Here is a 25,117-nt window from a genome sequence, read left to right as displayed (position 1 = left end):
GGAATCGTCCATCTTTCTGTTGGAAAGTTAATCCGCCTGTCTCTCTCTTCTACAAAGTCTTTGGTTAGAATGGATACTTCAGAGTAACATTTAGAGATGTTCATATAGGATAGATGTTTCGGCGGTTGTCGGTCTTCGCATTCAGTCGACATAAATTCTAGCTGCAGACTAGTAATTAGTTTGGAAGATTTGCTCTTATTCTGTCGGTATCGATAGTCTCAGAGTTTAACTATTTCCACCAGTGTAGCCAATGCTCCACGTGGTTTGGTTAGGAATGCAACAACCGAGGAATGCATGGTCTCTACTCAAACCTTTGCCCTCTCGGTAATCAAGGTACGCATGGTCTCTACTCAAACCTTTACCCTCTCAGTAATCGAGGTACGCATGGTCTCTACTCAAACCTTTGCCCTCTCGGTAATCGAGGTACGCATGGTCTCTACTTAAACCTTTACCCTCTCGGTAATCGAGGTACGCATGGTCTCTACTTAAACCTTTACCCTCTCGGTAATCGAGGTACGCATGGTCTCTACTTAAACCTTTACCCTCTCGGTAATCGAGGTACGCATGGTCTCTACTCAAACCTTTGCCCTCTCAGTAATCGAGGTACGCATGGTCTCTACTTAAACCTTTGCCCTCTCGGTAATCGAGGTACGCATGGTCTCTACTTAAACCTTTGCCCTCTCGGTAATTGAGGTATGCATGGTCTGAAGCGGGTTTGTCCAGGTGGGGGTTATATTTGGAACAGCAGAAAAGGTTGTCCAATGACGCCAGATCAATGCCTGTGCTCATGGGGCGGGCCAATGACTTAGTTAACTTGAAAGGTAATTGGATTGTCTTTCATTAAACAGTTTAAAATCACATTACATAATTTCACAAATAGTTTCATCTTTACTCATTCATTTTAAACAATAATTAGATGCCAAACTCATAAAGGAGACTCTTGTATAAACAGAGTTATGGTAATGTGGCTGTATTGTCTCTCATGAGGTCACAAACATTAAACAAAATGGACCGGTTGTAGCTGGATTCTCCTTTACACATTCTCCAAAACATGGATATTGTTCAGTTCTCAAGTTCTGTGAGGTAGAAGAAGTTCCTTTGTTCTACTGTGAAACCCTCTTTCTATACTGCATGAGAGAGAGAGTCTCCTCCAGGAATTTACGACCTGAGATAACAGAACCGGGGTGTACAGGGAGAGAGAGGGAAGGCACTCGCTATACCCAAAGAGGGCCACGTCATGACAGCAGTAATGAGGAAGCAGAAGCCCAGTGACATACCAAGCTGCTGGAAGAGCAGGGCCACACTCTTGCATGTAACAGGCAGGTTGTCATTCAGAGGGGTTTGGATTAGCTGTCGGTCGCCCACTCCCAGGGAAAACAGTTTCTGTGAGAAAATCACAAAAAACACAAAAGTCATAGGTTATATGAAAAACCATTGGATGGATCTATCATAGAACTAGACAAGACTGTATCAGTAGAGGGAAATTTTTTGCTAACAGACATCAAAACATGTTTTCATGGTACTGTATATATCATTAGGAAACTGAACAAGACTGTACCTCAGCACAAGGCCAAAGGTCATATAGGCAAGGGAGAAATGTCAGTACAATGGCAGTTAAGGGATCCACTGTGTGAGAGTTTTTTTGACGATCTCCCAGAAAATGAATAAAACACGTGTTGTTGAACCCGATGGACATCGCAGCTGCATGACTGAATTAGCCTTTGAATCAGTCCGGCAGCAATGGGAGAAACCTCAATTGCATGTTAACCTAAATTTCACTGGCATGGCACAATGCCTCTGCAATCCAATAGGGACAGCAGCGTCCATCGCTGTATCCAGTGTGGCTGAAGGTAGAGAAGTAAGAGTACAGTGGAAACAGTGTGTTCGCGTGAACACAACCAGTACGTCTAATTCAGCTTAACCAATGTTGAACATGATAGGGGTACAGACAGTGGTTCAATGGAGTTTGGCTTTTGACCTGACAAAGATCCTAGTGGATTGAACCATGGTCAATAAAAGGTATTAATTGGGATCATAGCCTTTCAACTCAGTTTGAACCAGCTAGAGAACAACTCTCTGTTCCCTGATTCATGACATTCCTTCATGTTTGACAGTCTGTTGAAGGATGAGTTTGTTCCACTCCTGAGGTTTCTAACTCATGTTGTGTCACTACAGCCTAAAGCCCTTGGCTCTGTGGGGAGTGGCGATAGTTTGAGGAGGAACACTGACATAAGTTGGTAAATTATATCAAAAACACTAAATTACCCTAAGGTTAAGGATGTGAACTTAATCATGGGCCACATTCCTACCCCTTTACAAATACAGTTGAAATATTGTCCAGTTTTTTAAAGCCACATTGATCACCATTGTCTAGACTTTAAGGGAACAGACCAGCGTAGGGTTCTTGTTATAGGACAGCTTCAGATGTGGGTTTCAATAACCTAGTGAGAAGTGAAAATATAAAAACAGGCCCCCTACTCTGTTTGTTTCTACCCTAGCTTCACTAAGTAATGTAATCAGAGGAGCAGCCAGAAAAACGTAATAGTATTATGAGGACATTTCTGCACGCGGTGGTACAAGCAATCTATGGCACCATCTAGACGAGGAATGCATGATTGAATGGAAAGCAAACGCAAATCATTTTTCTGAATTCTCACATGGGCCAAAACATGACTTTCTTCCCTCACTCCCACTCTACTTGTAGGAGAAACTATAATAAGCATCAGGCCGTCAGTGAGTAACCAGCACCTTGTGTGGGTCTAGCAGCAACATTAACCCAGACTGACCCCTAGTCTGGGGTGGATTCATGCCTCTGTGGAGAGCAGGCCAGAGGGGTTGAGAGGGGGTTAGACAAGCCCTCTAAGATGGAGGTATTTGAGGAATTGTTTGCTTTAGTAAGGCCTGCTTACCTGGGAGCCGCCAGCCACAGGAACCATGCACGTGAAGAGGTTGGAAACCAGCCCCTCCAGGGGGAACGGCAGGCTGTCGACGTACACCGTGTAGATCAGACCCAAGCAGCCCTGGGGAGGTCAGGAGGAGACAGACACACAACCAGGTCAATCAACACACTCCCATAGATGTATCACAAGATATACACCCAATCACAGTTTCGCACCTACATGGACAATTAAAAACACTGTGGGAATTCGTCATCCAATACCATCAGATTTATAGTATTTTATGTAATATTCCCAATGTACAGCTGAGATGTGTGGTTTAATGGCAAATGCCATTTGCAAAGCTAAAAATAAATGCTAAATCAATATGTGTGTCGGAGACATTTGAATGCCAAAGTTGAATAGCGTAGTGGTCCAGTGGGGTGCCTAGGGACAGGAGAGATCCGCTAAGCCCCACTCTGTTCTTAAGTGAGGGATTGGCTGGATATCCTGGCCTTGAGTACATGCAGAATTCACTCTATAAAGCCAATATGTTCATTCTACACACACAGGATCCAACATGACGCATTCTATCACCATCATGAGACAATTGATAGTCAATGCACTAATTGCTGCGCTACCGTTTATCATGCCAATGCTAATTAGGCAGAGATAAGTAAAGTGAAGTCATGAACCACATGAATAGGGCCTAGAATGTTCCTGGCCAGGTAACTATAGATAGCAAATAAACCCGCAAAAACTGAAACGACCACGATGCATGGTCATCTGACATTTTGAAAGGAACCTATTTTAGTCAGGAATTAATCAGTGTTATCATGTTACCCGGAATATTTCAGGATAATCCAGCCTGGAGACCAGAATGAGACTTTTGGGTGCAAAGACTTGAGCGGGCTGGATCAAGCCATCCTCTTCCTCATCCTCATCTGCATCGGTAGTCTTTGTACCCTGAAACAGCGAAACAGAAGAAGTTATTCAAATGGGAGAGTTCAACAGTGATATGGGAGTGAGTTAAGACCCTGTGCAGAGTAACCGCATATAGCAGGCGTAAAAAAAAACGCCCGAACGGAGGCGTAAAAAACCCCACCTGAACGGGGACGGAAAAAAACGCCTGAACGGGGACGGAAAAAAACAGAAGCTTTTCTGCTTACCCGCTGAGGGTGGCTCTAGTGTCATCTACTTCCAGGTCAAACCACAGCGTGTACATTCTACAGTACATCACATACTGTAGCCTATTTTTGGAAACGTGCATGTGCCACCCCCTCCTTGAGAATTCTGATTGACGCAGGCACAGAGTACAGTGCACACAGTACGAGTACTATTCAAAGTGATAATGCTACATTACTTATCAGTCAAAAGAACACAGTATGGAAAAGTCCCCTCAGGCAGACACAGTACTATCTGCAAAAAACTCTAAATCCTGTGTTTCCTCTGCAATGGGATATATAGACTTATTTTGAATTTTAAAAGATCCTCTCCAAATCTGTAGTACCCATTAAAACAGATACTCATCGCAGTTGAGGAGTTGAAAGAGCAAAGAGGATTTTCTTCAAATCACCATGGGGTTCATAAAAGATTACTAACCCAAAAAATAGAGCATAAAACATGTATTGTCATGGAGACCGCTTGAACAAAACCCAGGAGCTTAAGAGAGGAGGAGTGTCATTTCCTTTCCAGTCACATACTGACTGGAAATCAGCAGTGAGATGTATATGAAACCAAGTCAACTATGTATCAAGTCACATTACTCGGTTTACTAAAACAGTTGTGAAGTACTAATAACACAGTATGAATAGGCTACTTCCAGTCTGGAATATACCCATACTACTTTCTCATCTGTTCAGTTGTTTCTTCACAAAATAGGGTATTTATTTTAAAGACTACAATGTCATTACTTTGGTTCCTTTACTTGTCGAGGAATAATATTTTGTGGTTTGGAGATGTAATTCTAAACTATGGATACAAACCCAGAGCTGGTGGTTTGAAACATGTTCAATTCAATTTGGCTGGGGTTGTAGTTCAAAAATTACATTTCCTACAAAACGGAGTCACAACATGTAATCAGTATAGAAATATTTATAATAAACTCCCTGAAGCCTAAATTAAGAAAAATGTTTTTCTCCCCCATAATAATAGAGAACCAAAGATAATTAAAGCAAAAGCTACTTGACCTCTGACCCAGTAACCACACTGGAGACAGACCTACTGTAGGCCTACCTGTAGGATATTAATCATTCAAAACCTAGCCAAAATACGATGCAGACACTTGGGTTCGAAGGACATGGCGTAATGTACCATAAATAGCAATTGAGTGACCGCGTTAAACTAACAGCATATGGGCTAAGTCATTAAGGTGAATGATTTGAACAAAGATACCTTCCCACTCCTTCCCAAAGTGCTCCACTGGGACACAGAGGTCAAGTCTCAGTGGTCTCATCTCAATCTGGTTCCAATTGTCCCATACCAGGAGCCGTCAGTCCTATCAGTTTACAGAGATAGCAGCCTCACAGGGCTCGTTCCTGGCTAAACCCTTTATCAGAATCCCATATATTCCTTCAGACAATGAAAACATGCCACAAAAGCTCTGGCATGCTCCGAGCAGGGAACACGGGATCTAAATATCCCTTCAGATGGGAAACACATTTCTACAGCATTCTGAAGATTTGATTCAATTATCGGCAAAAATACATTTCTGCCTCTTGAATCCAATCACATAGAAAAAAGCCACGCTGGTTTAAACGTTACAGGGTAAGGCTCATGATAATCCCCACATAAACAAAAACAAAAAAACTGCTGTATGCTGGCTTACAGGGTCTACAAAAACCATGTGTGCCCTTCTCAGTAAAATGCTTTGCAGCCTAGGCCCAATATACTATCCAAATTAGGTGTATTTGACAAAACACATGATGCACCTCAAACTAGTGTCGTCACGATACCAACATTTTACTAACGATTAGATACCAGGCCAAGTATCACGATACCAGAGAGAATTCTGATTGGACTAGCGTCCTATTCGCCCCCCCCCCCCCGAAACTTATTCCCGTTTTGTAAACCTTATGTGCAAGTGCTACACAAAAAAATATGTCACTGATATTCAAATTTAAAAACGTTAGGCACCAACACAGAATGTAAGGAGCACCAGAAAGAGAGATTATGAATCCTACTTTTGAAGCACATCCCATGAGAAGCAGGCCCTTTTCTTCCTGGACCAATCAAATGTGCCTTAACCTACTGTCAAGTTACCAGGTTGTTAGCTAGCTAGGTAATATGACTGAACAACATTGTTATCAAAACAATAATTAACGGCCCGCGATATGGTTTGTGAAATTATATAAAATGAGCGCAAAATCGCGCAGGAAGGAAAAAAGGTAGGTCCGGTAATAGCCCTTTTCTTTGCTGTAAAGCTGTAAACACGACTGTTGCGAAGCGGTTTTTACTCTCTGTTCCTGCTGCGTGACCGTGAACTTTCAAAGCCTATCAGACTGGCCTGTGCACTTAGTTATACCAGGGATGAAATTATATACAATGTATTAACTTTCCTCGCACTGCGCGCTGCTCCAATGTATCAAATGTAGAAATGTAACCTGTAGCAGACTGATCAGGGTCTGCATGCCCCCTCGCTATCACAGCTACATTATATATATTTTAAACTGTTAGAGGAGTAGATGAGCAGAAAGAGCGGACGGAGAGAAGAGAAGCAGGTGAGTGATGGCTGGAAGGGGATGTGGCTGGCTGACTACAACTGCCACAGGTGATGTGCACATGAACTTGAAGTGGACATTCTTGGACCTGCGCATACAAGAGACTAGTGTTGCTTAAATTCAACTGAATGTCGAAACAAAACTGACTTCATAAACATTTGATCATTTTTGTAGTATCATATGAAACGCTAGTATGGTATTCTAAAATGTTGGCATAATAAGTACCCTGACGTTTTGGTACTGTGGTATAACACTAACTCAAACTACTTCAGCATCTTACTAACCTTGTTAACAGTGTAAATGTGAATATTGAGAACATAGGTCCTGGCTCTGGTGCAAACTTTTGCAGTGGATGGTATACTGTATCAAGCTGGTCCCTAAACCATAAGATACCGCAACAGTCACCTACACAGTGAAAAACCAGCCTCACATCTGTCCAGTGTTTGTGATCCAAACTCTTATCCTTAACTGAGCCATTACCAAGTGCACAAAGGGGTCTGGGAACAGTTCCTGGAAAGAAATCAAACCAAAACAGAGAGGTGGGGCCATGATGAAGAGGCAGTGAGGTGACCGGCCACAGTTAGCCCTGTAATCAAGACCTCTAACAATCCTGTATTAATGTCTGCGATGACACTGCACTGATCGTTACGGGTGGCCTTCGCCTCTTCTCCCTTAGTAGACCGGCCGGCGTGTGTGAAGGACAGAAAACAAATAAGGGAGGATTAAAGTCTGGTCACGAGAAGAGGGTCCAGTGGGCCAGAAAGTTCGGGGGGGGACAGCTGCAGGACATCACCAAACAGCGCCTGACAGGGGAATTATTCAGACTACTTGCAGGGCCGGTTATGTAACCTTCCAGCCCAGGCATAGAACCAGGCCAGGCTAGAGAGACCCAGTCGCAGCTAACCTAGCCGTTATCACGCTTATTTAATGAAGGATGTCGTGGTTTATACCTTGTCTCATGCCAAGGCTTTGTTTCTACATGGAAAATCAGTGGTTCCACATCCAGGCACAACAAGGGATGTTTGTGTAAATTGGTCTGATTCATACAGTACACTGTGTAATGGTAAACTAATGTTAAAGTCATCAACATGCTAGGATGTTGAGTCTGAGCATTCATGTAAACAGAATCATCACATCAGAATGTGACATGTCATAATGACCACGCAGTTAATAAAGGTTAGAATTCCACCGGAATTTACGTAAGAGGATATGATAAGATTTCAATTAACTTTTTCATAAGACTCCTTGAATTAACATGACTAATGGTCAGAAGAATTCCACCTGATTGAATGGGGCCTTTCAAGGAATGTCAGATTTCAATGAACTAAAGGTCACTGACTTGAATGAATATGACTAATGGCCATGGTTGTCATGTGTTTAATATGAGGCAGGGGACACGTCCTACTCTTGCGACAAAATGCAGCACTTCAGAGACAGTCTGGAGGGTGATGTCAGGCTATTGTAAGGAGTCATATTCTTAACCACAATTAGACATCCAGCCAGTCATTCTGTGTAATGTATCAGGGCAAACCTTGAGAGGATTGAGGTTATTGCATTAGTTTATTTCAGGGGTTTGTGAACTTGTGTGGAAGAAAAAACATCAAAGATAGAATTGAATTCATATGAGGATGGGTGCATCCAAGAGCCAGTGCTAGAGGGGATGAGATGTCAGCTCATTGGATACCTTTTTTCTCCCATCACACCAAAACCCTTCAGTATGTGAAGTGTTGTTCACTTCATCTCAATTCATCCAGAGTGCTGTTATTTTCCCACTTTAGTGGGTTCTGGAACACATCATGCCGTGACACAAATTCCTAATAGTACAAAAATGTGCCATGCAAGAAAACATGTCAAAAACAAAACAATTACAACAATGAAAAACAAAAAGAAAATCAACCCCCCCCCCCAAAAAAAATTCCCAAGAATTAACAAATAGCCCCGGCTGGATGCTCGGAATCAAGTATTCATCCAGAGAGAGAGAGAAGCTTGAAATGATAAAGAAATGAACGGCCATAACCCCGTGCTGCTAATGGAGAGACGCATCAACCTGCCAGCCGAGGCAGTAGGCACTATCTACTATACCGTGGCTCACTTATTTTGCCCGAGATCCTAAACCCAGAACTTGCAGGACGTGGTCCTATTTCAGCAAGTGTGTAAGTGTTTAAAGGCATGAAAATCCACCAAATGTCAAAACATACGTATAACTGATTGCTTTGAATAAGGTAATTATGGGTAAGCTGTAACAGATATACATTAGATTTGATATAATATTTTGCATAATGCCCTTGTAAGTGGATAAGATATGCATGTAGGGGGGTTGGGGTTGAGGAGTACAACAGGCCATCTCACCTGTAGGTTGACCTCTGCCTCGTAGAAGGTGAGGCAGGAGCAGTAGTGTCTGTCTGAGTCGATGTCCGTCAACACCACTGTGAAGAAGGTGGGAGCTTTCCTCTCTCGGGACAGCCTCCATCCTCCTGGCTGGCAGAACTGGAAAAAACACAAAGTATAACACACCGTTATACATGAGAACCTGTACTGGAACAGTCTGCCCTCAGGGTGCAGATGAAATGGGCACAGGCAGAGTACAAGACACCCTGTGGCTTTTCCAGAGTGGTTACTGGAAGCCAGTGTTGTTGTGTTGAGAGGGGAGCCCCAATTCTAGCCCCCGTGTCCCCAGGAGATCCTCTGCTGGTAATCTTTCAGTATGAATGGGGAAGTATTACGTTAGTTAGGGGGCCATTGATGCCATTGTGGATGCACAGGATGTCCTGTTTCAGTGCATTAGTACTACTGCGGAATACGTTCCTCACAGAGGGAAATGGCACTGGTTCACGTTCCTCACAGAGAGGGAAATGGCACTGGTTCACGTTCATCACAGAGAGGGAAATGGCACTGGTTCACGTTCCTCACTGCTCGTCAGAGAGGTTTGATATCAGTCTGGTTCTAGGCACAAAGAAAAGTATGAGGAAAGGTACTGAAACCAAAAGTACTGACTTTCACTGTGAAACAGTAGGCCATGTGCTCAGTTGGATAAGTATTAAAACATTTATGATAAGATGAACATGACAAAAGTAGGATTGTATTGGATAACACTGGGATTAACATGAAGAATGTAATAGTGGATATTTAGGCCAAATCTGGTTGTTCAAGCAGGAAATCCCATGTTATCATTAAACAAACAAGATAATGACTAATTGACATAAAAACCCCATGTCATAAAAAAATGCACCACTTCTTCCTTCTTCTGGGAATAAAACATATCAGTTAGGGATCAGGTTGTTTAAATCTTGACTCCACTACTGAACCATCTCAACTCGATTTGTAAACGTTACCAACAACACAAAATAAATGCAATCTTAAGGGAACATGAAGTACTGGTGAGCGAGAGAAGGGAGAGGTGACGCAAGGGACGGAGAAGGGGGAGAGAGAGAGAAATATGGGAAGATTGAAGAAGAGTGCAGATGGATAGAAAAGAAAGAGATGTGTGAGGATAGAAACCATACAGGCCTAGAAGAAAAACAGAGAAATGATGAGGATGATGGAGTGTCGAGAGCAGCATGTGAGAGGCAGGCAGGCAGCCAGAGTGAGTAAATCTTGTGTGTTTGTGCTGGAGGCTGAGCTGGCCTGGCTGTGGGACAGTATTTAGACTGCTCCTCAGGCGTTTCACTGGGAGAACATTGGACTGACTGAGGGAGAGGAGAAGGGGGGGATGGATAGATAGAGGGAGAGAGAGAGAGAGAAAATAAAATGAAAAGGTGGGTGGGTGGGTGGCGTAAGATAGGATGAGAGAGAGAGGAAGATAGCGCAAGATAGGAAAAGAAAGAAGGAGCTATGCTTGACTAGCCCAGGGGCTTGAACCAGGATGCCACCATCCTCCAACAGACACAATAGACAGCAGGAAATCTGGAAAAGCTGCATTGTGGGGGAGTGTCATACATACTGGGCCAGGGCCCAGACAGGACCTAAGAACAATTGCAGATAACTGTGAACACATCCCAAAATATTCTAAGTATATGTCATTAATCACTGTCGGAAAGGAGATAAACAGCTTTCGGACCGTATACCTTGGGAGATAAGCGGAGATATGATAAAATGGGGGATGGAAGCAGAGGTGTGAGTGTGTAGGAGGAAGAAGGGGGTCTAGTTTTGCTTAAATGATACCAATGGCCATCTTCTGCAAAGCTGTTATGCTCACACTATCCCGGAGGTCTGAGGAGAGGCTCTGGACTGGGTTTCTCCTTCCCCTCCACGTGCCCAGTGCCTTTAGTGGGCTGAATAACAGCCAGACAGTCTACTACCTAACACCAATGGAGATATCCTATCCGTTTTCACATGCCAGTGACTGACTGGAAGGCAATGATGTTTTGAAGGATTTTCTCTCTGTAAATATTAGCTTAGACTCAAGTAGCTAATACTTACTAGGGAGTCTGAATATGGAAAAACAGACTGAGTAAGAGTTGACTGGCAGGGCCTTTAGTCACAACATCTGATATACTAATATCAGCACCAGTCATATGGGTGGAGAGAGGGAAAATGGAATAAAAAGCAGACTAGATGAGGACTGAGGGTAGTGGGTTCGATTCCCAGGAAAACGTATGCGCGCATGAATAAGTCGCTTTGGATAAAAGCACCTGCTTAATGACACTGTAAATTAATATATTAACCAGAGGACAGAGAGGAGAATTACTTCCATAAAAGAGAAAAAAACAAGTCCAATGACCAGTAGCTGTCTAACTGACAAAGGAAAAGGAGCTGAAAACTTACTCTACTGTCAATCATTCTATAGTAAGAAGAAGTGCATCCAAGCATGCCCTGAACGCGTGTGGTCTGGATTGCAGTTTGACGGCCTATCTGCCAGACACACACACACAGAGTGACTGAGAGGGAGCAGAGCAGTGATTCTAGGCACCACTCCAGGTAGCAGCTCCAGGGAGCCCCTGCCTGCCGCCAGCTGTGACTGACACACACAGTACCAGCAGACTGTTTGGAGAGATCAAGCAAAATATGTTCACTGCAGTGCAACAGGTGCATGGCTTGTCTAGAAACATACAGTGCAAGAATAAACACATACGCAAGGTGTAAACGTACACGACTACACGCGCACACCCACGTAGCCTATATATATGCATGGTGTACGGACACACACACAAGCTGAGTCATGGCGAGGACAGTCCCTGGTCTCAAATTAGACCACAGTCAAGTGACAATGGAACTCATTGGCTAACCGACTCTGGGATCTTTGTCCTTTTGCACATTGTTGCCCTGCCACCGACTGAGCTCTCTGCATCATGTGGCTCTGTGTGGCATGGCTCCCCCCTAGTCCACCCTTTCAGATAGCGACACTAGATCTGCAGTTTGACCTGCTAAGAATCGGCACAGAAAAGCATGGGGAACAGTCCCACCGAATTGAAGCCTAGTTTGTGGTCAGAGCTGTATTCTAATACTGTGAAAATGTACTGTATGCCGCTGTAATAAGTGCACAGGGGACAAACAAACAGCTATGCTGCGGGCACTGGGGCTGAAACTCCAGACTGTCCGTCAGGGACAGACACACACTGGTCTTTACAAGGAGACACCCCTAGAAAACATCTGATGCAACCTTTACTTGTGTTGCTACAGTTGAAAAATGGGGAATGGAGTTCATATCGGCTTATGACATAGTATGAAATGGTACATCTCCACACCTCAAATTCCAAGAAATAAAAACTGTTTTCAAAGTTTAATTTCCTGAGTTGACATAGCCAAACAAACAAACAAACAAACAAACATCAACGTATTCTTGAGTTCCTCTGTATGGTAATAAAATGTAGATGTCTCCTCCCTTCTGAGCATTAACAAATGTGACGCAAGACTGAACTGGGTGAAAGAGAAGGAAGTTTGGAACTGGAAAAAGGACAAGTTGATGGGAAAACACTTTCCCAACTGCGCCGACAGGAATGAAGAGCATTCCCAGGGTGGAATCTCTCCAACACAACATTCTCTGTCACAGTAGATAAAAACCAAGTTTACCTGGCCGGTTCTGGTGAGAATACTACACAAGAGCAATGCGTATCGAGATCCAACTGTCTAAATTAAAGCCTTTGAGGACACTGTTGACCAAACACATTAAGTTCTATTATCCAACAAGAGTGGCTGACTAGGTAGGTATTTGTAAGGCAACAAGGTATGTGTAATGAAGGACAACAGTAATACCGCATGCTGCATGAGCATAAAACATGTTTCCCAAACAAAGTGCATCCAATCGATGCCAGGGTAGTGCTGACAGTCTGAAAGCAAAGTGATTGCCAAGAGGTTGTGGTCAGGACAAAAACACGGCAACAGATGTGTTGTGTACGCTCCTCTCTCTTTTGCTCCATCCTTCTCTATCTTCGAGTTCCATCTTATCCTCCTCTATCTCTTCCCGCTTCACTTCGAGGGCCTGTTTCTCAGGAAGACAAGACAATGACTTGCAGGAAAGTGGTGTCTGAGGTGAAAGGGGGTTGGCCGGAGGTGAGCGGGTCATTACCGGGCTGCAACCTGGCCGGCCTAGAGCTCTGCTGCTTTATCAACCCCCGGAGGATGAACAGGACAGTGGACAGAGCTGAAATCCAAACACGGGCCAGGACTATTTGAGTTTCCCCAGCAGCCAGGGCCACACAGAGCAGCCACATGGTAGGAAGTCTTGAGCTGAGCCGAGATGGAGGCTATATTCATAAGAGGCCAGGATGAAGACCAGCAAACAGGAGGCACACACACACACACACACACACACACACACACACACACACACACACACACAACACTTCCTGAGAACATCTTCAGGGTCAGCGCGACACAAACAAAACGAAACAAAGCTAGCCAGCTTCAAACCACAGGTACCAGAGTGCAAAGTGGAAAGTAGAGCGCAGGTAGCCCTGTGATGTACTGTAGGCCAACAGGTCTGACTGGAGAGCTCCATCACACAGCAGACGACTGCCCATAACTGGCATCTCACATCCATCCTTATTTCCCCTTGGTCCCCACAGCTCTGTGGTTCCCTGTGATCTGTTATGCAACCCGGAACATATGGTTCATTTTAGAGATGGATATTTTTAGCTGGTCATAAAGGACCGCAATAATTCAACAGATAGCTAGGCCAGGAAGATGGGGAAGAGAGAGTAATAGGCTAGGAGGTCGATGTCTCAAACTGCAACGTGTACAACGTGAAGAATTTCAGGGTCCATATCTCATATGGCGATCATTTCTAGGGGGGGGGGGGGGGGGGATGTAATTTGTTGTGCTAGCATAACATGAAATTACCGACAGCTCTGCCGAGTTCCTCACATCCGAAGTCTCCTGGGAAGATTTCTTCACTTGGGGGTGAATACTTTGGATGTATTTTAAAACACAATAAATTAAAAACATACGGCTGGTTCACCACATGCAACTTATTTCAATCCGAGATGCATTAAAACGCAAAAAGAAAAAGGGTTAGGCATTCCTTCTCTTAAACCAATCTACTGTCAGCTTAATTTCAGCTTAATTCTGCTCCAATCACTGCAACCTCTCAAACCCAGCCTTGAGCACTCATATGCGATTCACTACAATCAAGGGTGTCCCAAACCATAAGAGGATGATAGTGACCAGATAAAGACTTTTTTTAGATTTTCGTTTTAGGAAAACTAGGTTAATAAACCTAGTTAACTAAGGTTGCCTTAGTAAGATCATTCAAACACGTGTTTCCTGGGGAAAAGGGTAGAACTACATGCCATTCCAACATGTGACAAGCGGATGGAGTGGAAGTTCAGAGAAGACTCCGTCTTAAAAGCAGGGATGGATGCTCATCAGTGCTGAAATCCCCCTCGACAGTCCAAGAAAACTCCATGGATTTTCCCAAGATAGCTGATGGCGGGATATAAGCAGAGCCTGGCTTTTCCATCTTAATCCAAACATGATGTTACTCCGTCTCTATTGTTGTGCTGCATCCCCCCCCCCCCCCCCCCCTAAGCACAGTTATGCAACACGTATAGTTACCTTTCAAGAGCTTTACTGCGCTTGAAGAATTCACTCATCATTATATAGTTATTAGTGTGTGCACTGCTGTTTACAGTATTCTACACAGTTGTGTGAAGCAAAGCAAGTACAAATACAACAACAGGTCGGCCCATTTGAAGAGTACAGTGTGTTTGATGAGGGGACAGCAGAGGGTAAACAGCTTTGTCCTGGGACGTAGAGTAACACAATGTGCTTATGCGTCAGCCTGTGGAGCCCCTGCCTGGGAGCCCTGTGATAATGGCCCTGGGACAGGTGCTTCCTGCCGGGCCCAGGCCCACTCCTCTCTCCCTATCGCTGTCACTAAGTCACCCTCCAACCGTGGCCTTTCTTCTTTTTATACCTCTGCTTTTGTTTTTCACCTGAAAAAACAGTGACCCCCCCCCCCCCCCCGCCCAAACGTCATATGATTGGCTCACAGAGTTACACACCCCTCACAAGGACCAGTAGCACGTTCTACTGTTGTGGTACCACCCCAGACCATGAAGACAAAAGTGAGTGCGTGCTATATCCATGATAGAGTGTGAAAAGTGCCACTGGAAAAACACACCAACGCAATGGCAGTGCATTACACAGGGGACACTGGCCTTTAGTTTTCCAGCTGACTGCCTATCCAGGGCTCTGGGTCTACGGTACTGCACTCTGCCCACCACACAGGATGAGGGCTGTGGGAGGTCAATGATCTGGCATTGGGGAAAGACATGACCTCACAGACAGGGTCAAGGACTGGTGCCATTTCATACTTCATTTTAATGGCAATACATGACTGTTATGACATGCTGCTCTTAAACACAGCAATTGAGATAAGTCAATAATGCAGCATTTATAAGCTCAGCCAAAAAAGAAACATCCTCTCACTGTCAACTGCGTTTATTTTCAGCAAACTTAACATGTGTAAATATTTGTATGAACATAACAAGATTCAACAACTGTGACAAACTGAACAAGTTCCACAGACATGTGACTAACATAAATTGAACAATGTGTCCCCTGGGGGGGGGGTCAAAATCAAAAGTAACAGTCAGTATCTGGTGTGGCCACCAGCTGCATTAAGTACTGCAGTGCATCTCCTCCTCATGGACTGCACCAGATTTGCCAGTTCTTGCTGTGAGATGTTACCCCACTCTTACACCAAGGCACCTGCAAGTTCCCGGACATTTCTGCGGGGAATGGCCCTAGCCCTCACCCTCCGATCCAACATGTCCCAGACGTGCTCAAGAGGATTGAGATCCGGGCTCTTCGCTGGTCATGGCAGAACACTGACATTTCTGTCTTGCAGGAAATCACGCACAGAACGAGCAGTATGGCTGGTGGTATTGTCATGCTGGAGGGTCACATCAGGATGAGCCTGCAGGAAGGGTACCACATGAGGAAGGATGATGTCTTCCCTGTAACGTACAGCATTGAGATTGCCTGCAATGACAACAAGCTCAGTCCAATGATGCTGTGACACACCGCCCCAGACCATGACGGACCCTCCACCTCCAAATCGATCCCGCTCCAGAGTACAGGCCTTGGTGTAACGCTCATTCCTTCGACAATAAGCGCGAATCCGACCATCTCCCCTGGTGAGACAAAACCGCGACTCTGCAGTGAAGAGCACTTTTTGACAGTCCTGTCTGGTCCAGCGACGGTGGGTTTGTGTCCATAGGCGACGTTGTTGCCGGTGATGTCTGGTGAGGACCTGCCTTTACAACAGGCCTACAAGCCCTCAGTCCAGCCTCTCTCAGCCTATTGCGAACAGTCTGAGCACTGATGGAGGGATTGTGCGTTCCTAGTGTAACTCGGGAAGTTGTTGTTGCCATCCTGTACCTTTCTCACAGGTGTGATGTACCAATCCTATGCAGGTGTTGTTACATGTGTTCTTCCATTGCGAGGACGATCAGCTGTCCATCCTGTCTCCCTGTAGCGCTGTCTTAGGCATCTCATAGTCCGGACATTGCAATTTATTGCCCTGGCCACATCTGCAGTCCTTATGCCTCCATGCAGAATGCCTAAGGCACATTCACGCAGATGAGCAGGGACCCTGGCATCTTTCTTTTGGTGTTTATCAGAGTCAGTAGAAAGGCCTCTTTAGTGTCCTACATTTTCATAACTGTGACCTTAATTGCCTACCGTCTGTAAGCTGTTAGTGTCTTAACGACAGTTCCACAGGTGCATGTTCATTAATTCTTTATGGGTCATTGAACAAGCATGGGAAACAGTGTTTAAACCCTTACAATGAAGATCTGTGAAGTTTTGGATTTTTACGAATTATCTTTGAAAGACATGGTTCTGAAAAAGGGACGATTCTTTTTTTGCTGAGTTTAGCTGTCTATCATATAGCACTCTTAGCTGGTTGGGCACAAGAGCTAGGGTTAGCACCTCATGCTAAAGCAGTAGTCATTGATCGGCCTTGGTCTATCCTCAGGATCAATCCAGCTCGAATGTCTCCTGCCCTGCCCTCATTCACTGGGTCAGTGTGAACTGCTTCTGCTATGACAACAGGGAGCGCCGAAACTGGGCTGGAAAATGTGAAACATAGGTCTCTTCTGCAGTGCCACTGGTGAACTTTACCTAACTATGGTATCTGTGAAGAAACGCTTGTGACAAGGGGAATGGTTTGAGCAAAATGTCTGGGTGTCGAGGTTTCACCCGTGGACCTCTCATACTGAGTGGAGGCAGACAGAAGGTGTAGGACAAGACACCGTGATTTACAGGTGGGTCATGTCAAGAGAACGGACATTCCAGACAAATTAGGACATCTCTTAGCACTGCGAGGAATCTCAGGTATGTCCGCAGGCATTTTGGTCTTGCAGTCAGCACATTCCCACTGCTCCACGAGAACAGAGGCGGTGGCTGGCAGGGGAGAGCCACCATGGAGCTGGGCAGTGAGGAAGGGGAAGGCCACAGGAGGCTATGTGGCTTCTGAGCTGTGCTCCTGTGCCAAAAGCTGCGACTGGCTCCCCTCCTGGCTCCTATCCACGTATTTTCCAGTTCCAGCTCCAAGCCCAGGCCGGACGGAGAGGAGGACCGTGGACGGTCTCACTGCTCAATGGCTTGTTTTGATTCAGTGGAGCTGGAATGAATCCCTTGAGTATATTTCCATTTTATGGAGGAAAAAAAAGGAAATAAGTGTTTAGTGGTGTGTGTGTGTGTGTGTGTGTGTGTGTGTGCGCACAAGAGTGCTTCTAATTACTCCAACAGAGGGGTTAGTTCTGCTAAACTGTGTAACATAACTATGTGCTCCCAGAATAAGGAAGTCTCCAGACTACAACATATTAGCTCCATGTATCCTGAGTATTCACATTTCCTGATGAGCTCACTGTGGTTTTCATCATGGACAAGGCTGCCATGCACTACAGCCCACTGCCAGTGCCGTTTCCTGGGGATTTTTGTTTCGCTGGCAGCCAAAGCATTGATTACTCATGAACATCTTCCTGACAAACACATGATTCTATTATCCCCGTCTTGGAAGACATCCTGTATCTGGAATGCACTGTTGTATTTAGTTTTACAAACATCACAGGAACGTGCCGTGCGACATGTCAGCATTGGTCACTCAGTCTGGTGATGTAACCAGCCAGCCCAGCACCTATCCCTGGGTCTCTGGACTGGCCAGGAGGAGACAGCAATACTGCAACATGTGGCAAGCTTCCTAGTCTGAACCAGATAGTCTAAGCAGGCTGTTTCAGACCCTGACACAATAACACCCAGAGATGCCTGTTCCCCCAATACCCCCAGTCAAGATCAATCCACTTGCGCAGGTATTCCCAAACTGGGGTACAAGATTCACATTTTTCTTTTCTTTTTTTTTAAACATTTCTTCACATTTTCAAACAGTCCATTTATATTTTACAATGGGGCTATACATTTGGGTGAGTTTTTCCCCCCCTCGCCTGAAAAGCCTCGTTTCACTGCGCAAAATAAAATGAAACCATCTAGTGTTCAGCGAAATAACAACAATGTCAAACACAGGTAGCCTAGTCAAATAATCAACATCCAATCACATTAACTGTTATTCTCTCGTGGGAATTCCACTAACGGTCCGTATGTAGCCAAACGTAGCTGCTGCTCATGTTGATATCTGTACTGATGGCGCAAAAGCCATGACAGGGAGACGTAGTGGAGTGCTAATGCGCGTGCAAGCAGTTGCTCCCGATGCCACTTGGGTACACTGCAGCATCCACCCGGAGGCTCTTGCAGCCAAGGGAATGCCTGACAGCTTGAAAGACGTTTTGTACACTACACTGAAAATGGTTAACTTTGTTAAAGCAAGGCCCCTGAACTCTCGTGTATTTTCTGCACTATGGAATGATATGGGCAGCGACCATGTAACACTTTAACAATATACAGAAGCACGCTGGTTATCAAGGGGGAAAGTATTGACATTATTTTTTTTAATTGAGAGACGAGCTTAAATTTTTCTTCACTGACCATATTTTTCACTTGTCTGACCGCTTGCATGATGACGAGTTTCTCACACAATTGGCTTATCTGGGTGATGGTTTTTTCTCGCCTGAATGATCTGAATCTAGGATTACAGGAACTCTCCGCAACTATATTCAGTGTGCAGGACAGAATTGAGGCTATGATTAAGAAGTTGGAGCTCTTCTCTGTCTGCATTAACAAGGACAACACACAGGTATTTCCATTATGATTCCATCATTATGATTTTTGGTGTGCAAATGAACTCAAGCTACGGACTATGTCAAATGTGACATAGCGAAGCACCTGAGTGAGTTGGGTGCGCAATTACGCAGGTACTTATCCAAAAGAGATGACAAACTGGATCCGTTATCCCTTCCATGTCCTGCCTCCAGTCCACTTATCGATATCTGAACAAGAGAGCCTCATCGAAATTGCAACAAGCGATTCTGTGAATTTTTTATTTAAAATCAGAAGCCACTGCCACATTTCTGGATTGGGCTGCACTCAGAGTATCCTGCCTTGGCAAATCGCGCTGTTAAGACACTGATGCCCTTTGCAACCACGTACCTATGTGAGGGTGTATTCTCGGCCTTCACTAGCATGAAAACTAAATACAGGCACAGACTGTGTGTGGAAAATGATTTAATACCGACTCTCTCCAATACAACATTGCAGAGTTACAGTATGTGCATCCTTTCAAGAAACACCGTTCTCATTAACCTGTGGTGAGTTATTCACAATTTCTGAAGAACAAATAAGGTTTAATATGTAAGATGGTTAAATAAAGAGCAAAATTATTGTATTATTATTTGTGCCCTTGTCCTATAAGAGCTCTTTGTCACTTCCCACGAGCCGGGTTGTGACAAACTCACACTCATTCTTATGTATCGTATAGTGTGTGTGTGGCAGTCTTACAATGATGATAAAAACAATATTTGAGAGTGCGCTGACCCTGGTGCTAGAGGGGGTACGCAGATGGAGGTGGACTGTTTGAAGGAGTACGGGACTATAAAAAGTTTGGGAACCACTGCACTAGCGCATAGATATGCTAACCTTAGTCACTATCCCATCTACTGCCCACTCTGCACCAACAGTATACACAGTCTGAATAACTCCAGCATCCTTCCTGGAAGTACGTGCCACATTCCACATTACAACAGGGATTTGGGGGGAGACAAGAGAAATGAAACAACCGCTTACTGGTCAAGTCTGGTCAAATTCCTTCATTACAGGAAGTCAGGCACCAAGGAGGAATTTGTTTTACATAGGTACACAGTTTTGTAAAAACAAAACAAGCAGAGGAAGATTAAAACTTTGTTTTGCCGTTGGTGACTTCAAAGAATGTGTCACATTAGTTTTTTTACAGTCATTCTGCTCATGTACACTATGAATTCCGCTTTGATTTAAACTCAGGGGCAGATGATCAAACAGCACGAGGACTGGTAATCATTGCTGGGGACAACAGTTCTATCAATCTCTTTATAGTATTGAGGCAAACAAGTGGCAATGAGTGTCAGCTGGAAATAGAACCTGCATGATAATTCATTAATACCCCACGCAGCCAGGTGAGGAAGCAGGAAAGTAAGCAAATATGAACAGAGAGACCCTACAAACCTTCATCAGGCAAACTAAACATTGCCCCTATGGATTAGGTCATGCAAATAGTTGAAAAAAGAAAAGTATACCAATCCATTGCTAGCACAAAATCTGTCATTAAAAAATTGGCTAGTGGACTTGCACACATGAAAGTGACACCAGACAAAATAAAATAGGGGGGGGGATGATTTACTTTTCGCTTAATATTTAAAGGAGTCTCTCGCCATTTTAGTAAAGCATATCCACTTGGTCCTGTGCAGATTCTCCACTGAAAAGTACAACATCTTCAGCCAAGACTTGAACAAGAGACCAAACAGAGAACATCAGAGACAAATGTCTAAGATCAAACTATGTTTTACTTCCATGACAAGAAGTCGCTGTACTTAAAGCAATGTTCATTGAAGGTCTTTTTAAAAATATATATTCAAAAAAATACAGCTGTCCCCTGTTCTGTGTGTGTGGCACAAGAAAGTACAGTGGCCTCTACACACAAACCGCTCTTACAGAGCTGCCAGTGGGTGTGCTACATTCCTTGCACGTTGAGGCAGAAAAGATGTGAGAAGCGTGGGGCTGACATAGAAGCCAACCATGAGGAAAATGTCCTTGGGATCAAATGATATCCATCAGGCTACTAGGATATGGTTAAACATACTGACAAGGGCTTTCCAGGTAAGGCCTCATGATCATTGGAACAGTACAACAAATGCAAAATTGTACCAAGATGTAGACCTCAGGATGTACAGTGCTGCTACTTTGACAGGAATCAGATTCCCGTTAACCCAGTGGGGGATACCTGACTGGCACTTGGTGCTTCAATTTCATAAATGTCCAATATGCAGGGCTTCAACTTGCGCCCCTTTGACTTGGCTGTGTGAAAAAAATGGAATTGGTGACATTGGTGCGAGTTGCACATCCTACCTGGTCACCTCAGTCAAAACACTGGGACTGGGAATTGCCACGGACCTGACGATACTATCATGATACTTAGGTGCCGATACAATATGTATTGCTATTCTTACTGTTCTATATGTATTGCGATTCTATACTGTGATTTGATTGCGATTTAATGTTCCAAACATATTGCTCACTATATGTCTGCTGCAGAGAGACAAGAGAGAGACATGAGAAAATTAGTTTTGATCAGTCAAGGAAATAAAGTGTTGAAAACATGTTCGCTCACTATTTAAAAAGTTGGTAAAAAGCTATAGGTGTCGGTACAGCTGACAAGCGCTATACTTTATACCTTTATTTAATATTAGTACAGAAAGATTAAAGGCAAATTCATCTCTATTGGACTAAATAATCAGAAAATTCTGGAGCCCTATTTTGATAGTAAAATAACACCAAAAAAAATGCCCATTTGTCAACTCCAAATTCATGACAATCACTGGATTAGGTTGCATATGAAAATATTTGGAATCATGCATTCCTGCTTGGACGTGTTAGAAGTACCAATTTTTCAAATACCATCTCAGTAGTATACTACACTACTTAATAAATCATTGTGAATGAATTCAAACGGATTTACCCAATAGAGTCAATCCCATTCTGATAGCACCCAGTTTGATTTGAACAAAACCTACCATACATATCTGCCCATTGTAGAAGTGCTCAAAAAGTTACTTTTTGGACCTGAATGCCAAAACGTTCAAGAGATGAATGTGCTCAAAGTTGACCTATTTGGCATATACCACCATACCATGAGACATCCATACCTTAATCACTGGAGAAGATAAACGGCTGAGATTGATATCATTGAAAAGCTTACAAACAGGGTTGACATACTATTTTCACATTTCATGGAAGAAATATCTTTTCTTAAAAGAAACTCATTTTTTAAACCTCAAATGACATGTATCTTTTTTGGACCCCAGGAAGAGTAGATGCTGCCTTGGTAACAGCTAATGGGGATCTTAATAAAATACTACATCTAAATATGCATAAACTCCCATAAACTCCCATGTTGATTCACATATTCTTCATATTCACATTTGACCAGTGGTTCCCAACCAGGGGTACTAGGACCCCTGGAGGGTACTTGGTCTACCCGCAGGGGGTACCTTGAGAAGACTCATGAGAACATAGGGTTACTGGTAAAATGCACATGAGGGGGTACTACAGGGGTACTCTGGGTAGAGAAAAATTCAGTTGGTGGTACAGTAACCAGTAACCTTGGTGGCACAGTAAAAGTTTTGGAACCACTGGCTAAGACCTTATAGGTTTTTGAGTTGTGCCCGCCATCGGTTGAGACCCATGCTCTTGAATACAGGCCGCTCTGGGTGTCATGTTTTGGATGATACATTTACTAAAAATAGAATCAAATTGAAATTTCAACTTTCAAATGGTACCACAAAGATGGTTGGAGGTCCACACATCAGAGAATGTTGACTTGAACAGGAATCTGTTGTTTTAAATTATACTGTCAATCCTTCATAGGAAACCTATGGAAACCATAGAAATATAGATAATAGAATAGACATGACCGTTTAAGTTGACATTCGACGGTGGGTGGACCGGCCACTATCATTGTGGTAGAAATTAGCAGTTAAAATGACAAATCACTTCAAATGTCTAATGGTGTACCAGCTAAATTTCAGTGGTCTGAAGGGATAGGTCAATTCTATTAATTATATTTATATGAATGAAATAACACCGTAAATGGAAAGAGGGGGCTCATGGGTAGATGGCAGTAAGAGCTGAGAGAGGTGACATTAAAATGGTGAGTGAGAGAGAGAGAGGAAGGGGTTGTCCAGACTGTTGAAACACTCTTGGTTTGACCAACAGACAACAGAAAGACAAAGAAAACAGTTATGAGCTGAACATAACAGTATGCCAGTGGAAGGGAGGACATTGGCAGGTGACTCAACTGTGGTGTGTGACTATTATGATTTCCCATTGTAGCCAATTCAGTTGCAGTAATTCAGTTATTTTATTTTTCTGTAATCCCATTATCAATTTGGCATTACCAGTTTTAATCACTTAATTAATAAACAAATTGGTAGGTCTACCATTACTTGTTACTTCTGTGAACTTTCATTATACTCCCTATTCATGAGGGAGGGAAATTTGAAAATATCTTAAAGAAATCTTGGTTTTTGGGGGAATGTTTCAAACTTACAGAAGGTAAACAATACCTCCAAAACTAAATATACTAAGCAAAAAAAGAAACTTCCCTTTTTCAGGACCCTGTCTTTCAAAGATAATTGGTAAAAATCCAAATAACTTCACAGAGCTTCATTGTAAAGGGTTTAAACACTGTTTCCCATGCTTGTTCAATGAACCATAAACAATTAATGAACATGCACCTGTGGAACTGTCGTTAAGACACTAACAGCTTACAGACGGTAGGCAATTAAGGTCACAGTTATGAAAACTTAGGACACTAAAGAGGCCTTTCTACTGACTCTGATAAACACCAAAAGAAAGATGCCAGGGTCGCTGCTCATCTGCGTGAACGTGCCTTAGGCATGCTGCAAGGAGGCATGAGGACTGCAGATGTGGCCAGGGCAATAAATTGCAATGTCCGGACTGTGAGACACCCAAGACAACGCTACAGGGAGACAGGACGGACAGCTGATCGTCCTCGCAGTGGCAGACCATGTGTAACAACACCTGCATAGGATCGGTACATCTGAACATCACACCTGCGAGACAGGTACAAGATGTCAACAACAACTGCCCGAGTTACACCAGGAACGCACAATCCCTCCATCAGTGCTCTGTCCACAATAGGCTGAGAGGCTGGACTGAGGGCTTGTAGGACTGTTGTAAGGCAGGTCCTCACCGTCAACAACGTCGCCTATGGGCACAAAACCACCGTCGCTGAACCAGACAGGACTGGCAAAAAGTGCTCTTCACTGATGAGTCACGGTTTTGTCTCACCTGGGGTGATGGTCGGATTCGCGTTTATCGTCGAAGGAATGAGCGTTACACCGAGGTCTGTACTCTGGAGCGGGATCGATTTGGAGGTGGAGAGTCTGTCATGGTCTGGAGCGGTGTGTCACAGCATCATCGGACTGAGCTTGTTGTCATTGCAGGAAATCTCAACGCTGTGCGTTACAGGGAAGACATCCTCCTCCCTCATGTGGTACCCATCCTGCAGGCTCATCCTGACATGACCCTCCAGCATGACAATGCCACCAGCCATACTGCTCGTTCTGTGCGTGATTTCCTGCAAGACAGTTATGTTAGTGATCTGCCATGGCCAGCGAAGAGCCCGGATCTCAATCTCATTGAGCACGTCTGGAACCTGTTGGATCGGAGGGTGAGAGCTAGGGCCATTCCCCCCAGAAATGTCCAGGAAATTGCAGGTGCCTTGGTGGAAGAGTGGGGTAACATCGCACAGCAAGAACTGGCGAATCTGGTGCATTCCATGAGGAGATGCACTGCAGCAGTTAATGCAGCTGGTGGCCACACCAGATACTGACTGTTACTTTTGATTATTTTGACCCCCCCCCCCCCCCCTTTGTTCAGGGACACATTATTCAATTTCTGTTAGTCAGATGT

General features: G+C 44.1%; 1 protein-coding gene across 3 annotated transcripts in view; it reads right to left on the bottom strand.

The window, feature by feature from the left end:
• Positions 1–25,117, bottom strand: part of LOC129852702 (myotubularin-related protein 13-like) — a 153,738-nt gene that overhangs the window by 72,768 nt on the left and 55,853 nt on the right. For all 3 annotated transcript variants that reach the window (XM_055918293.1, XM_055918294.1, XM_055918296.1), the window contains exons 3-6: positions 8,945–9,082; positions 3,720–3,842; positions 2,910–3,020; positions 1,278–1,383 (exon numbers count right to left, since the gene is read on the bottom strand). In XM_055918293.1, the coding sequence (XP_055774268.1) occupies positions 1,278–1,383; positions 2,910–3,020; positions 3,720–3,842; positions 8,945–9,082 (478 nt within the window). The remainder of the gene's footprint in view (positions 1–1,277; positions 1,384–2,909; positions 3,021–3,719; positions 3,843–8,944; positions 9,083–25,117) is intronic.

This window comes from Salvelinus fontinalis, chromosome 4, assembly GCF_029448725.1.
Source record: "Salvelinus fontinalis isolate EN_2023a chromosome 4, ASM2944872v1, whole genome shotgun sequence".
In the NCBI taxonomy this organism is placed as follows: domain Eukaryota; kingdom Metazoa; phylum Chordata; class Actinopteri; order Salmoniformes; family Salmonidae; genus Salvelinus; species Salvelinus fontinalis.
Note: the sequence above shows the minus strand (reverse complement) of the source record. Positions and strands in the feature narration are given on the sequence as shown.